Consider the following 14,757-nt stretch of genomic DNA (forward strand, 5'->3'; position numbering starts at 1 on the left):
GTCTGTCTATTATAAAATATATTAGCATGATGGAAAGTCTCGGTGGACGTAATCGTGTAAGCTACTACTACCTTTGAATATCAGGATTCTTTGTCCGGCTAATCTTTATAGATCTTGGAATGTGACTTTGATTAGTATATAATGTTGGCGCAGACTCAGGCTAGATGGTTAGATACACCTTCCATGTGCTGGAATCTTTCAAGCAGGGTACGGTCTGCACGCTCCTTTCTTTTTGTCCAAATTGTCGTCTTGATGAGCTGGAGCATTCGGATCGTCAGGAATAATCTTATCATCAATGCAAGGGCTTCAAGTATTGAAAACTGTATCTATAGTTCCTGTTTCTGAATTTACAAGGGTTATCCATTGTGCAAAGTCTAGATTGGTCCCACCCATCAAGGAATGGCCTCCTCACGTTTTCATAAATGAGTAAACGGCTCTTGTAACTTTTCAACTTTTTAATATAGTATATATAATAGGTAGCGGATCAACCCCTCCTGTTCTTAATTTAAAAGAAAAGGAAAGATCTTTATTAACCGGATTCAATTCTCTGCTGAGAAGCTGATAAAAAAGAACTGGCTCGGAGGATTAGGACGTGTTTGCATCCACCAACTAAACTTTAGCCGGTTAAATTTAGCTACTAGGGATCTAAACTGTCCAGCTAAAAGATTAGGTAAAGCTTAGTTGTTTCAACTTAGCTAAACGCTAAAGCCAGCTAAATCTTAGCTAGGTCTATTAGCTAAAGGATCCAAACACCCAAGCTAAAGTTTTGTTGGGAGAGCAGCTGGTTAAAGTTTGACTTTAAAATTTTAGCTAGCTAAATTTCAGTTAGAGCATCTCCAAGAGTGCAAAAAAATAGAGTTCAAAAATACCAGTTTTGGAATTTTACCAAAAATTATTGGAAATAAAAAAAGTAACCTATCCAACAGTTCTCAAAAAGAGCTACCCCCCCCCCAAAAAAAAAATTAAATGGTGCCTCATCATCAAAGAGATGGCCCCTATCTTATTATCTGTATCTGTTTTTTTTTCCACCCATCGTTTTTTCCTCTCACGTTTATCTGCTCCATCGCTGCTTGGAAGCCTTGATCAGGCACGCCGACGGCGTGCGCACTGTGCCGGCCAGATCTTGACGCCGGAGATGCTGCGTGCTCTGGTAGAATAATCAGCGTGGACGTACACGGTCATCAGCAGCTACGCACATTAGCGGAGGACGCAGTCGGCCTTCGATTCAAAGGGAGGGAGAGAGCCCACAGCCCAGGGGGATTGGACGATCTGAGCAGGGATCCCGACGTGGACGGAGAGGATGGAGGCAAGGGAGGGGAGGTCGCACCGTTGAAACGTTGATGGAGGAGATGCCCCGCTGTCGAAGTCTGCTGCGCTCGACAAGGATTAGAAATGACGCGAGATTGGATTGGGAGTGCAGAGAGCCAGCGGAAAGTTGGGGCAAAATAGCTCCGGATTTGGACACACGAATAAATTGTGCATGGATTTTGATATCTGTTGGAGTGTTTTTTTTTTTACTTCTGTACTCAAAACTAGTTATTAGGTACGAGTAGATTTTTTAGACATTCTCGGAGATGCTCAAAAACCAGGTGATCGCTCAGGATCAATTTTTTTAGAGGCCTGGGAACAACAGATCGTATCGTTTATTTCCCACCGTTTGGGCCATGCTTACGTACATCTTGATATGCGCGCATGGGCTTTAGGAGCTCAATGGGCTGACCAACAGCATATCAAGATGAGCACTTCAGCATGTCTGTCAGATTGCAGACTACTAGACATGAGCACTTCGAAAAAAAAACTAGACATGAGCAGATTTGGCCCAGACTGGAACTCGGGTTCCATCACCCGGCCGGCCCAAGATATATGCAGGCCCAAGCTGCGCTAATAGCTGCCCGTTTAGCGTTTACCAGGCGAATTCACCGACGCTCGTTGCCTCGATGCCAAGCGAGCCTCGAGTCGGGAGCCAAGGTAGCCACCCACCCGAGTCCACACCGAAATATCCGCGCAGCGTGGACTCGCGCATCACTCCATTCCATTTCCCCCCATCCTCTTCGCCTCCTCCGCCTCGCCGGCGTCGCGGCCGCCCCCCCCCCCCCCCCGCGTCTCCTACCCCGCTCGATCGCTCCTCCCCTTCCCGCCCGCGCAGCCCCCACCACCGCCTGCCCGAATGCGGGACCCTCGCCTTTGGTGACCGAACCCCGTCGAGTTAGTTGAGCGGGAGCCGGCCGGACCCCGGATCTCGCATGCGCCGCCGCCGCCGTCGCGCGATCTAGCGGCTGCGCGCTGCCCCACGGGAGGGTAGGGCTTCTGGGGCCTGGTGCGGTCTGGCGGCGGATATGGCTACGGAGGCGTCCACCTCTGCGGCGGGCTCGGGGGGCGGGAGCTGGGTGGAGGGGATGTCCGCGGACAACATCAAGGGGCTGGTGCTCGCGCTCTCATCCAGCTTCTTCATCGGGGCCAGCTTCATCGTCAAGAAGAAGGGGCTCAAGAAGGCCGCCGCCTCCGGCGTCCGCGCAGGTGAGTTGATTTCCATTCCTGACTTCCTTCACATCTATTGAGACATTGCACTGCCTCGTAGATCCTAGTGGCCGAGCTGTCTCGTTTGGTCTTTGACACGCTCTGCGTGAGCGTGCAGAGGGCCTCGAGGCTGGGTTTCCGATCCTGCGTGGGATCTCCGTTCCCGTGGAATGCAAGGGTGTAGCGTGCTCCGGATCTGTGTTAGGGTTACGATTAGGGGGGAGGGAGTGTGTACAGGAAATTGGTTTGGCTGTTGCAATGAATTGAGATGGCTAGGGAGTTGACCTGAATCTATGTGGATCATGTGCAAGTAGCGTTAGCTCATGCGGGGTTCAACACTCGTACGGGAGGTTATATTCATGCTGTCATAATGATGCATTGTCTTTTGCTTATTTTCCTTATGCCATGCACTTGTTAGTTGATCAACAGTTTGGTCCGTAACTGTTTCTCAATCACTGATCACATAAATTCTAGATGCAGTCCAGTTCGTGTAGGTTGGACTGTAGGAGTGGGATGTTTTCTTTCATCAGTTGGCTTGACTTTTCAGAGGTTATTGTTGACTGCAAATACGTGGCCGTAGATGTAGGTCATGCAGTGTTTCTGAAGATTTGGGTATCTCCCTTTTAATGCTGTTCAGTTACATGATTTTTCTAGCCGAAAATTGTCTTCTCTTACTTGTTGATTTTTCTAACGTTGGCCGTTAATTGCAGGCGTTGGTGGTTACTCTTACTTGTATGAACCATTATGGTGGGCAGGAATGATTACAAGTAGGTCTACCTCTTGTGTAAGTAGGCCTTTACGTTGTAGTGGTGAGTAACGTAATATTGATGATGTCTAGTCTTTATTTTCCAGTGATTGTTGGAGAGGTGGCTAACTTCGCGGCATATGCTTTTGCTCCTGCTATCCTGGTCACACCACTTGGTGCGCTTAGCATCATCATTAGGTAAGAAATCGAATTCGTACTGCCCTGTTGCTGCTTATTATTCCCAAATTCCTTCTGCTCTTTCTTCATTCTAACATGCTTCTCTCACAGTGCTGTTCTTGCAGACATTATGTTGAAGGAGAAGCTACATATATTTGGTATACTTGGGTGTGTTCTTTGTGTTGTGGGTTCAACAACTATTGTACTCCATGCCCCTCAGGAGCGTGCAATTGAATCTGTAGCAGAAGTGTGGGATCTTGCTACCGAACCAGGTGCCCTCCTCTCTTACCAGTTAGTTGTTATCAAATATTAGTTACCCCACTTTATTTTGTTATATTATCTCAGTAAGAACTAATGTCGTAAGTTTGGGTCTTGCAGCCTTTCTATCTTATGCTGCTATCGTTTTTGCTGCAACTTTTGTGCTCATATACTATTTTATCCCACAATATGGTCAGACGCACATCATGGTCTATATTGGTGTTTGTTCACTTGTGGGATCTCTGTCGGTATGTGTTTCACATTTTCGCTTGGCGATATTCTATCAATAGGATTCTTTTAAGTAATTATGATTTAATTTTCTTTCCCTTTTTGCTGTGCTGTCTTTGGCAGGTCATGAGTGTGAAAGCTCTTGGGATAGCCTTGAAACTGACCTTTTCTGGAATGAACCAGCTAATTTATCCACAAACATGGCTGTTCACTATTGTTGTCGTTGCATGTATAGTAACACAAATGAACTATCTGAACAAGGTAATAGTGATTTTCATTTTTGATGAAATAGTTCAATTGTGCATAACCAGCAGTATTCAATACTCATTGGTTGTTACTTTTGCCACATGCTTTTTATGTTTCACATGGAAGTGGCACCTTGCGATTAGGATGTCTATGCTTCTTGAGTGCTCCACTTGGATTTGAGGGCTAGTGTCCATCTTTTTATCTTTTTACATTACATCAACCATAATGGCTTGTGGATTTGATGCATATTTTGAATTTATCAGACATGGCTCATTGTATAGTTTGGTAATTTAGTGTCTTGTTGATCACCTACTGCCTTCCTTTTCTTCCTCGAGTTTTAGATCAGAAAATTGTGGTGGTGCTGTCCAGACATCTTTATTCTATATCATGCTTATTTGGTGTTAAAGTGCGTCGATATGATACCTCCAGAACTTGCATGATTACTAGTGTCTGTAATATGCCATAATGGGCAGTAGCATGCTATTGTGATTAACATATCTCAGCACTTGGTCCTGCTTTTGTTGAACTCTGGCTTGGTACTTTTGTTCTTTGTTACTGTATGTGGAAACATCATAATAGTAGTAAGCTTAATAAGTATAGTTTTTCACTTTTTTTGCAGGCTCTTGACACTTTCAATACAGCAGTTGTATCACCAATATATTATACGATGTTTACATCACTGACCATTTTGGCTAGCGTGATAATGTTCAAGGTAACGATATTTGGGCAATGTTCATTGTTTTATGTTTGTTGGCCTACATTTTCTAATCTGCAAGTTGTTTAACATGTAATGAATCAAGGAAATACCGGTTGCCCAGAATGTAAATATAAAGGGAAGTAGCTTCTAATAGCTAGTACCTAGACTTTCTTTTGGAATATCCTCTCTTTGAGTGACGCACCTTCTTGAACTCAATCTAGATCGTCCTATTCAAACCCTATCCGTTTACTTGCACAACTTGTCAAATTTTATACATAACATTTTCAAGTGGCATCGTTGTGTGGCAGTTAGAAAATCACCAGGGAGATACCCGAACCCACCAGGGGCAGGTTGGGGGAAAAAAAAGAATTGGCCTTCTTTTAACACTTTGACAGTTTCTTATAAATGCCTCCTGTACTTCTATTGTTGTATTACATACTGGGCCCTGGTTTCTTTTCCCTCCTTTAGGATTCTATGACAGTAATACTGCAGACCATGCTGAAAACTTTGCTGCTTGTGGTAACATGAACTGCCAAAGCTTGTAATATTTTTATTTGCTGAGAGGAGCTTCCATGCCCTCCTAAAAGACAAAAATGCTCAAATTGACAATCTTTGGGCTTAACATCAGTTTACTTTCTACAAGAGTCAGAAATTCTCTTTGTCGGTAGGATTTCACTGATACTCTTGCTTGGTACATGATGGCTGAAAGTATGAAGTGGCAGCTGGAGAAATAGAGCTTAGGATGTGATGGATGAATGAAACATCTGCATGTTCTCAGATACCATGCGCTACTGTAATATTCAAGTTAGCATGGTCCTGACAGATTGGTCCTGAGATCTTTTAATTTTTTACACAAAACAATGTTCTCCTAGAATGACCATCTAGTTTTTTTTTGTTATTTAGGCTGATTAAGCTGTTGACAGGCAATGCTCCATGAATCATTTAGTCATGTACTTAGCAGAAATTCACAAAATTGTTATTGACAACCACTCTACTTGCATGCAGGATTGGGATCGTCAGAATCCAACTCAGATTGTAACGGAGATGTGTGGTTTTGTTACCATCCTTTCTGGGACATTTCTTCTTCACAAGACAAAAGATCTGGTTGATGGTACGATTTCACACTCATCTTTTGAACTGTGTAAAATGTTAAAATCTATTATGACGTTTCACTCTACCATAATAGGTCTCCCACCAACTCTACCTGTCCGAATACCGAAACATGCAGATGATGATGACTATGCTGCTGAAGGGATTCCTCTTAGATCTGCCGCGGAAGGCATCCCACTCAGGTCACCAAGGGCAGCAGAATCATTTCGATCAACGTCACTATAACACTAGATGATTTTGTGGCGGCCATGTGCAGCCATGGGAAGCAAAATCATTTTGATCAATGGTGTTATAACACTTGATAGTTGGGACGGTCGTGCTCAGCCATTCTTTCATTTTATACACGTTTGTAGATTGTACCTTAGGCTTGAAAAGGTAAAAAAGGGGGGCCACTACCCTTGTAATTTTTGAGACACCGGTGTAGAGTAGTGGGGAACCTCCGCTATACCTCTCGAGATGCCCAGAATGGGCTTGGATCCATTTTTTGGATATACGTCACGGTGATCAATAGTCAATACAAGGCCGTTCTCAACTGTTGTATTCTTTGGATAGAAAATTAGAAAAAAAAAAAAGGGAAAAGAATCTGAGAAGGCGTGCTGCTAATTTTCTTGAAGAAACTTTGCGTCCCATCCACATCTGGTGTTCTGGTTGTTGATCGGCACTTCTTTTCTAATGATTTCGCCTATGTTCGTTGCTTCTGTGCGAGGGGAAGGCAAAGAGCCTCAGATTGCGTCGATACACTTGCTGAAGCAATTCTTTCTTCGATGACCAACGTGAACTGGTCGTGAATACCGAAAGGGTTATTCTTTTCAGCTGTCGCTCGGTTTAGCGCGCTCTTTAATTGGGTGGGCTTCTCTGATCTCGTCTCATCCCAACCTGTCTCGCACACTCTTCCTCCTCACTCTCTTCAGCGTAGGCGTAGCATCAATGGCGGAGAAGGAAGAATGCAAGGTCCTCATCGATCAATCTAGCAAGGACGCTGCTGATCCACCACGCGAGGACGAGGAGGACGATGACGAGGACGACAACTCGAGCTTCATCGTGCTCCTCAACCTCGTCCTGGGCGGCACGGCGCGCCTCAACGTCCTCCTCCCGACCGCCACCATCCTCGCCTTCGCCATCTTCGCCCCGCTCCTCACCGACGACGGCAAGTGCACCCGGCTGAGCCGCATCCTGACCGGGGCCTTCGTCGCCCTCTGCGCCGCCTCCTGCGTCTTCTTCACGCTCACCGACAGCTTCCGCTCGCCCTCGGGCCGCCTCCGGTACGGCGTGGCCACGCCGTCGGGCATCCGCACCTTCTGCGGCGGCGGCGGCGGCGGCCGGCGGAGGAAGGGGCCGAGGGAGCCGGCGCGGTACAGGCTGCGGTGGTCGGACCTGTTCCACACGTCGCTGGCGCTGGTCGCGTTCGTGACGTTCGCCGCCTCGCACCACGACATCGTCCTGTGCTACTACCCCGGCGTGCCCCGGAAGGTCGTCAACACCGTGCCGCTCGTGATCGGCTTCGTGGTGAGCCTCCTCTTCGTGCTGTTCCCGTCCAAGAGGAGGGGCATCGGGTACCCGTTCCTGCTGCGCACCGACCTCGTGTACCTGCGCCGCTGAAAAACCTCCTGGAAATTCGGTCGGATCGGATTGGACCTCAAATCTGGGAAAAACAAGTCCTCGAACCCCTCTGCAATTTGTTTGAAGTTTGAAACGCATTGCAACCATGATTCGTTTGATTTGCTGGTATGGAAAAATTTACATGGTTCTTTAATGAAACTTGTGCCGAAATGTATGTACATCCTTCATTATTGCCTCTCCTTCAGTGCAGAACCGTGTAAGCCGGGAGGCATTAGGAAGAAGCAATTTGAGTGTAACTGTAACTTTGCCTTGAAAATGTCTGCTTGATCATTGTTACGCGTCCGGGTTGGGCTCAAGGCCCGCGATCTGCTTCAGTGGCTTCCACACAAATTTTCTCCTGCGTCAACAGGCCCGAGAGTTAATCAGAAATGCATCCACGTTCCCCCTGATCACAGATGCTCCCGCGACAATTGGGATGGGGATAGAGAAGCGCATACCAGTTGCCGCATTCTGCGATGACCCTGACCTTTGGGCGGAGATCCGGGAGCATGGCCAGGAACTGCAGCTCAGCCTTGGACAGAACCTGCAAACCAAACGGAACAGATTAACATAGATGCCAGAAGAAGATCCTGCATATATAAAACGGAGCACCACTGCATCACCTTGGCTTCCATGATCCAGACGACGAGGCCTTTGGCGTCCGGGTGCAGCAGGCTGAGCCTGTAGTCCACCTCCGGCGGGAAGTACCACCTCGCCACCGGCTGCCTCCCGAGGCTCGGCTGCACGCACCCCGGCCGGGTCAGTTGCTAGAAACGGCGGCGAGCCGGCGCGCGACAGGGACGGCGACGTACCGGGCAGACGGGGTGGATCTTGGTGAGCGTGGTCTCCGGGTCGCCGAGGCCGCGCGCGGAGAGGTCGAGGAAGTAGTAGCCCTTGTAGCGGAGCTGGTTGAGGTAGCGGCCCTCGTACCCGCCCTCGTGCGGCGGGTAGACAGCCAGCGCCTTGTGCTCCTCCACGTCGTCCAGCCACTGCCCGAGGTCCGGCTTCACCAGGTCCCCTCCCACGAAGTCCCACAGCGTGCTCCGCACCGACACCGTCGCCGCCCGGCTGCCGCAGCCCCCGCCCCAGCGCGCCGCCCCGCCGCCGCCGCGCCGGCCGCCGCCCCGGAGCGACGGCGCCGGGAGCGGCGACACCGCGCGCACCGCTGCTACCGACCACATGCTGGCTGCTGCAGTGCTGCGGCCGTCGTGTGCGTTGTGTGTGGGTGGGAGTCGTTCGTTAGCGCCTGTCCTGTCCTGTGTGTGTGGCGGGAGAGATAACCGATGGTTGTGGGGGTAACGGATAAGTCTCGGGGGGTGTCCGTTGGTCGGTCAGCCGAGAGCCTCTCTGCCGTCTGCCCTGCCCGTTCACAAGGCGTCTTTTTCTTTTTTTATATATTTAAAAAAAATAAAAATTTCAAAAATATATGTCCGTTTTAAAAAAAATCAAAAATACCCCCGGTCGCCCAGCCCAGGGGCGACAGGGGTCCTGTCGCCCAAGCAACGGGCGACAAGACCTTACTGTAATATTTTTTTTGAATTTACAAAGAGGTCCCTGGCCGGGGGAGGGGCCTGTCGCCCCCTCCGTGGGCGACAGGGAGTCTCCCACCCTATATAAGCCTTGGTCTCCATTCTCTTCTCATTTGAGCCCAAAAATTACACCAAAAATTCAGAAAAAAGAGAGGGGTGAGGAGAAGAGAAGCGGCAAAGTTCTGACGAATTCCGCACTTGTGATCTACCGGTAACTTCCGTATGAATCCGTTGATATTGTATAACAATTTAATTTAATTAGCGGATTAGCTGAATTAGATTTGGTGCTTTAGAACACTCGTTTAGTATTACAATTTCAGTACTATTACAGACTTGTTTTTAAATTAATTATGAATTAGAATAGAATTATGACAGTACCTTATTGATATTGCAGCATAAGACAATGGCGGCATCCAATTGTGGAGGATTTTCATGGACCGAAGAAAAATCTAGTATAATACTTGATATCATGACTCATCTTGTTATCAGTAAGAAGTTGGATCCGTTAGCGGATGGTACGATAGAGATGGTGTTGTCCAAAGTAGTAGAGTTTAAAGATTTGACATTATTTCGAGGTATTACAACGCAAGATGTAAAGGGAGACCTGCTAGAACGTCAGAAGATATACATGAGAGTATGTGAACTAGCGAATCATCCTAATATCATTGGATTCTTATAAAGTTCTTGTAAGATATGGATGCGGCCAGAGATGTATGAGATTCACATTAAGGTAACTCTCATTCAGTTCTAATCCCGTCCGTCATTTGGAATCCATATGTTTGAAACAGTAACATTGTTGTTTAATTATATACTAGGATTACCCCGAGGACACGGAGTTGATTAACAAATCGATACCAAATTTCCGTAAATTAGTATGTATCTTCGGTGGACTTATGCCGCAAACTAGGCGAAGGAGGTGGAGAAGATCTTCGGGTGATAGTACTTGGCCTCGACAAGAACAGATGACCGGAGGTTCGTCAAGTCATGCTGCAGCACCTCAAGTACCAAGTTGTGTTAACTTGGATGACGACATGGATGACTTCATGCCCCCCAAACCATGGCCTCCAACACATGATGTTCCTCCCCCTGTACATGAACCTAGATCCAGAAAAGAGAGAAAGGGAAAGGGAAGAGGTTCGTCAAGTCATGCTGCAGCACCTCAAGCACCAACTTGTGTTAACTAGGATGACGACATGGATGACTTTATGCCCCCCAAACCATGGCCTCCAACACATGATGTTCCTCCCCCTTGTACATGAAGCTAGATCCAGAAAAGAGAGAAAGGGAAAGGCAAGAGGTTCGTCGAGCCATACTACACCACCTGCAGCACCACCATCTGTCAACTGGGATGTCGACCTAGATGATTTCATGCCATGATCTATACATATGATGTTCATCGGTTTAAAATGTATTCTCATTTAGTAGTGTTAATGTTGTATTATGCTTGTATGTATGTCTCGTACCTAACTTGCATTCACTGGACATATATATAATGTCGAGTTTGAATCGTAGTTAGTCCTAATGGAGCATCGAAGTATAAACATATCATCTATCGTATGTAATGGAAAATATGAGAGTGATCAGACAGGAACATTGAAGTGTACAAATAAGCGGTCCACAGCTATCTCATTACAAATAAACATCAGAGATACAAACATCGGATATATCTAACCACCCCTAGGTCGTCGGACCCTCTTAGCCCTCTGCTGGGCACGGACATGACCCTCGGAGTAGGTGTGACGATCCGAAGACCTCACCTGTTGCTCAGGACGCAAAAGGGGCTGCGGTGTCTGCTGCTGAGAGATCCCAAGTGGTGCTCCTCCTAGCTGTGAATACCCCAAGACATCGGGGTCACCGTGCGTGCCAGGTGAGTCTGGAGTCAAGCTGTCGAGTTCGTCTAAGGTGAAGCCCTCGTTATCTAGAACGAACGTACTCGAAACAAACCCTGCGTAACATATAAACGTAAACCAACATATGTTGCGTGGTAAATTAGTGAGTGTATTGAGAGAGTGTTTTGTACCAGGTCGAAAGGAGGAAGAAGAAGGTCCGGCGCCCGCATCGAGGTATTGAGAGAGTGTTTTGAACGTAGGAGGTGCTCCATCTCTGGGATTTCCGGAAGGACCGACGTCAGCAGCATCGTGAAGTGCATTCTGAGGACACTTCTTGTAGTTGTGACCCAATGCTCCACATTGGCTGCAACACTTTTGTGCCTTGCTTGCTTCGGACTCGTCCATACCATTCCGAATACAACGTGTCTGACGGCGGCCTTTGCCTTTCTTAGTGACTGGATCAGGAATAAACATCTTATCCTCATTATCCTGAATGAAAGGTCTCACTATTCCAATCCCGTATACCTCATATCCCCAGTTGGATACAGCCGCTTCCTTGCTGAAGTAAGGTGAAACAAATACTCATGGCTGCAACTCAGACTCTGCACATGCCGCAATGAGATGCGAGTATGGCAAATGCAATAACTTAGTCTTCATGCAGGAGCAAAAGGCTTTGCCATCTACTGTTATCAAACTCTCCTGTACCACCCTATCTCTACGGATACCACGACCAGTTCTATCTTTGCATAGAACCTCAAATCTATGCTCCATTGTACCTGTCGATATGACGCGGTGCAGTTTGGCCTTTTCAATCTTCTGTTGCATATATTGTGTCACTCTTGTGCAAAACTGAATTTGGGGGTTGCTGATGTTTATGCTTGCAGCCATATAACGCTCTCTGAAATACTTCATGCACCCATACATGATGAACTCAACAATTCCCACAAGAGGAAAGGCACGACAAGAACGCATAACCATATTGAAACACTCTGCATGATTTGTTGTCTGAATATCATACCGTATTCCGTTGGTATCATAAAGGAATGACCATTTCTCCTTAGGTGCACCTCGAATCCAGTGTGAAAATGGCTTCTCAATTGATCCCTAGCCTCTACAGCCTGACTCGTGCTTGTTCCTGATGCTCTTACCTTCACTAGCTCTGCAGTCAACTGATCAAGCATCTGCCATAATGCATTGAATTTTCTCTGTTGATTTTGGATGCACAACCTCTTAAACATGTTCTTAAGATCCTTATTCTTGAAGTGGTCATAGAAGTTTGCACCCATATGCCTAATGCACCACCTGTTTTGGACATCGGGTCACAATAGAGGCGTTGTCGCAGTTCCACGTTGCAATTTCAGTATTGATTGTAGCAGACCTGCATGCCTATCACTAATAAGGCACACATCTGGATGTGCAGCAACAACGTGAACCTTCACTCGTTCAAGGAACCAATACCAACTGTCTAAGTTCTCATTCTCAACAAATGCAAATGCGAGCGGAACTATTTGGTTGTTGCAATCTACCCCGATTGCGGTCAGTATCTGACCTTTATACCTTCTAGTCAGAAATGTGCCATCAATGCAGATCACCGGAAGACAACACTGAAATGCCCTAACACAGGCACCTAGGTAAAAGAAGGCTCGTTGCATAATGATTTGCCCCTAGTCACGGCTGGTATGAGATATGTGTCATAAAAGCTTTTAGGATTTCTAGCAGCAACTTGAGATAACATACGAGGTAGGTTATCATATGATGCCTCGTATGTGCCGAACCGCATCTCGAACACCCTTTGTTTAGCCCGCCATGCTTTCAAATAACTAATGGTGTACTGGTAAGTCTGCTCAATGTGTCGAACAATCATTTTTTGCTCATAATTTAGGTTGTCCATAATCAACCCATATATTTGCTTTGCAACAAAGTCGCATGATATATTGCGATGCGAGGGAAGAACTTCTGAAAGCAAACAAGTGTGCTCTGTCACAATGGAAGATTTCCAGTTCGACTTCCATTTTCCCTTGAATGCATATACTCGCCATGGACATCCATCATTCACACACTTCACCTCATATTCTTTACTGCCAGACTTTATGACTCTAAATTCTCGTTTCAATGATATTGCCAAAGTCTCACAGCATCTTTTACGGCTTCAATGTTTGGATATGTTGCACCTTGCATTACCTCATTCCCTCTGTACTCCCACTCCAGATTTCGTACGTAAACCATGCTCCTTCCACTCTTTTGGCAATGAGTATTGCTCGTCATCATATGAGCCCTCATATTCTTCCATCTCCATTGCGGTTTGGTCTTTTACCTCCATCTCGTCTACAATGCTATGTATCCTCTCTCCCTCATCAGCAAGGCCCTGTGGTCCGATGTTTTGGTTCTCTATCTCTTCTGACTCATCTTGCTCAACATAGTTGGTCTCTCTTCGAATACTCGAAGTTGCTTGATCTGCACCATGTTGGATTTCATTTTGTGTCTTCTCCCGAATTTGAACAAGAATGGCCAGAGGCCGCCCACGCTCTAGAGCTGCTTGCATGTACTTCTGCCAGTCATCAGTGTCGTGTATCATCATCAATTCCCATAAATCACTTTCTACCTCCCAATTAAGAAGAGACTGGACGGTCATCACATGTGTCTCCGGATCAACACGGAACCCACGCTGCAGCCACTTACATATGAAACCAAAACTCCTCTCCAGAGGTTTATCTATGGCGCTAGATGTGCACTTAAAGGTAGAAAGGTCTACTCTATTTGGCCCATACAAAACATTGTATTCACCAAAAAATACTTAAAACTGCATCTTGCTCGACATATCTGTATATCACAGAATACTTATCGAGTTATACTATTTACTTCACTAACTTATTCAATAATCTGTAAAAACTAAGTATGGATTTCAATTACAACATATAAGTATTCATAACTATGTGATGACACTCCAATTCTATACTGCATATGCGAAATTTTATTCTAAATCGTAATTAATTTATAAACACGTCTCTAATAGTACTGCAATTGTAATAATAAACGCGTAGTACTAATTTTCTAAACTAATCTACTACTACGTAACTAAAGTATCATTAAACTCCTACTTAAATGATTCTACTATAGCACTAATTAAATTAAATTACTCTACAATACCAATGGAAAAATACATAAGCTAAATGTACTAACCTGCAGATCACATGTGCGCAATCCGGCAGGGCTTCGCCGCTTCTCTTCTCCTCACCCCTATCTTTTTTTTCTGGATTTTTGGTGGAATTTTTGGGCTCAAATGAGGAGGGAATGGGGGTAGAATGATTATATAGGAGGGGAAGGGTCGGTCGCCCGGGGGGGGGCGACAGGCCCCCCTTGCTCCCCGCGCGCCCCCGGCCATGGACCTCGTTGTAAATTTGAAGAAAAAAAATTATATTTAGGGTCTGTCGCCCTCTATAGGGCGATCGGGGTATATTTTTGAAATTTTTCGAAACGGACATATATTTTTGAAATTTTGATTTTTTTAAATATAAAAAATAAAAAATCGCGTTCACAAGCCCTTCTGTGGGCTGAACCGACAGGTTATTTCGGCCGTGCCGTCCCGTGGCCCGTGGGCCGCCGAGCATAGACCTGCTGGAACTTCTCCTGGAACGCTGCCGTACGTGTGCAACGGGGCCACGGGGCCTAAGCGGACACGGGACACCAAACCCAAGTACCCAACACCGGAAGCTTCTTCCTCGGCGAAAGACGACGGCGACCTCACAAGTCTGGAGTCGCCGGAGGAGCGGATAGCGGAGCCGACGAGGCAAAGCCGAGCTGGAGCGGGCAAGTACCCACCCC

At 46.5% G+C, this 14,757-nt stretch overlaps 3 protein-coding genes across 3 annotated transcripts; 2 read left to right on the forward strand and 1 right to left on the reverse strand.

The window, feature by feature from the left end:
- The first annotated feature begins 2,088 nt into the window (after positions 1–2,088).
- On the forward strand, positions 2,089–6,562 carry LOC120708883 (probable magnesium transporter NIPA4). The gene is made up of 9 exons (XM_039994307.1): positions 2,089–2,517; positions 3,228–3,284; positions 3,370–3,460; positions 3,551–3,711; positions 3,818–3,945; positions 4,049–4,186; positions 4,791–4,883; positions 5,874–5,979; positions 6,055–6,562. Exons 1-9 carry the CDS (start codon positions 2,337–2,339, stop codon positions 6,201–6,203), a joined length of 1,104 nt encoding a protein of 367 aa, XP_039850241.1. The 5' UTR covers positions 2,089–2,336; the 3' UTR covers positions 6,204–6,562.
- A 115-nt stretch (positions 6,563–6,677) lies between these two features.
- On the forward strand, positions 6,678–7,782 carry LOC120708884 (protein DMP7-like). The gene has a single exon (XM_039994309.1). The coding sequence runs from the start codon at positions 6,906–6,908 to the stop codon at positions 7,575–7,577; it is 672 nt and encodes a 223-aa protein (XP_039850243.1). The 5' UTR covers positions 6,678–6,905; the 3' UTR covers positions 7,578–7,782.
- LOC120708885 (NAD(P)H-quinone oxidoreductase subunit N, chloroplastic-like) lies at positions 7,635–8,833 on the reverse strand. Its single transcript, XM_039994310.1, has 4 exons — positions 8,390–8,833; positions 8,201–8,317; positions 8,036–8,121; positions 7,635–7,935 (listed from the first exon to the last, which is right to left on the reverse strand). The coding sequence occupies exons 1-4, from the start codon at positions 8,756–8,758 to the stop codon at positions 7,872–7,874; spliced, it is 636 nt and encodes a 211-aa protein (XP_039850244.1). The 5' UTR covers positions 8,759–8,833; the 3' UTR covers positions 7,635–7,871.
- Between the last annotated feature and the right edge of the window lie 5,924 nt (positions 8,834–14,757).

The sequence above is a fragment of the Panicum virgatum genome, chromosome 5K, assembly GCF_016808335.1.
Source record: "Panicum virgatum strain AP13 chromosome 5K, P.virgatum_v5, whole genome shotgun sequence".
Taxonomy (NCBI): Eukaryota; Viridiplantae; Streptophyta; class Magnoliopsida; order Poales; family Poaceae; genus Panicum; species Panicum virgatum.

Bases quoted from the DNA above. Each gene is read 5' to 3' on its own strand.
- LOC120708883 (XM_039994307.1), top strand. From the start codon at position 2,337: ATGGCTACGGAGGCGTCCACCTCTGCGGCGGGCTCGGGGGGCGGGAGC. The intron at 3,285-3,369 runs GTAGGTCTACCT...TTTATTTTCCAG, and splicing joins GTGGGCAGGAATGATTACAA to TGATTGTTGGAGAGGTGGCT. The intron at 3,946-4,048 runs GTATGTGTTTCA...TGTCTTTGGCAG, and splicing joins CACTTGTGGGATCTCTGTCG to GTCATGAGTGTGAAAGCTCT.
- LOC120708884 (XM_039994309.1), top strand. From the start codon at position 6,906: ATGGCGGAGAAGGAAGAATGCAAGGTCCTCATCGATCAATCTAGCAAG.
- LOC120708885 (XM_039994310.1), bottom strand. From the start codon at position 8,758: ATGTGGTCGGTAGCAGCGGTGCGCGCGGTGTCGCCGCTCCCGGCGCCG. The intron at 8,318-8,389 runs GTACGTCGCCGT...GGGTGCGTGCAG, and splicing joins AGATCCACCCCGTCTGCCCG to CCGAGCCTCGGGAGGCAGCC. The intron at 8,122-8,200 runs GTGATGCAGTGG...TTTGGTTTGCAG, and splicing joins TCTGGATCATGGAAGCCAAG to GTTCTGTCCAAGGCTGAGCT.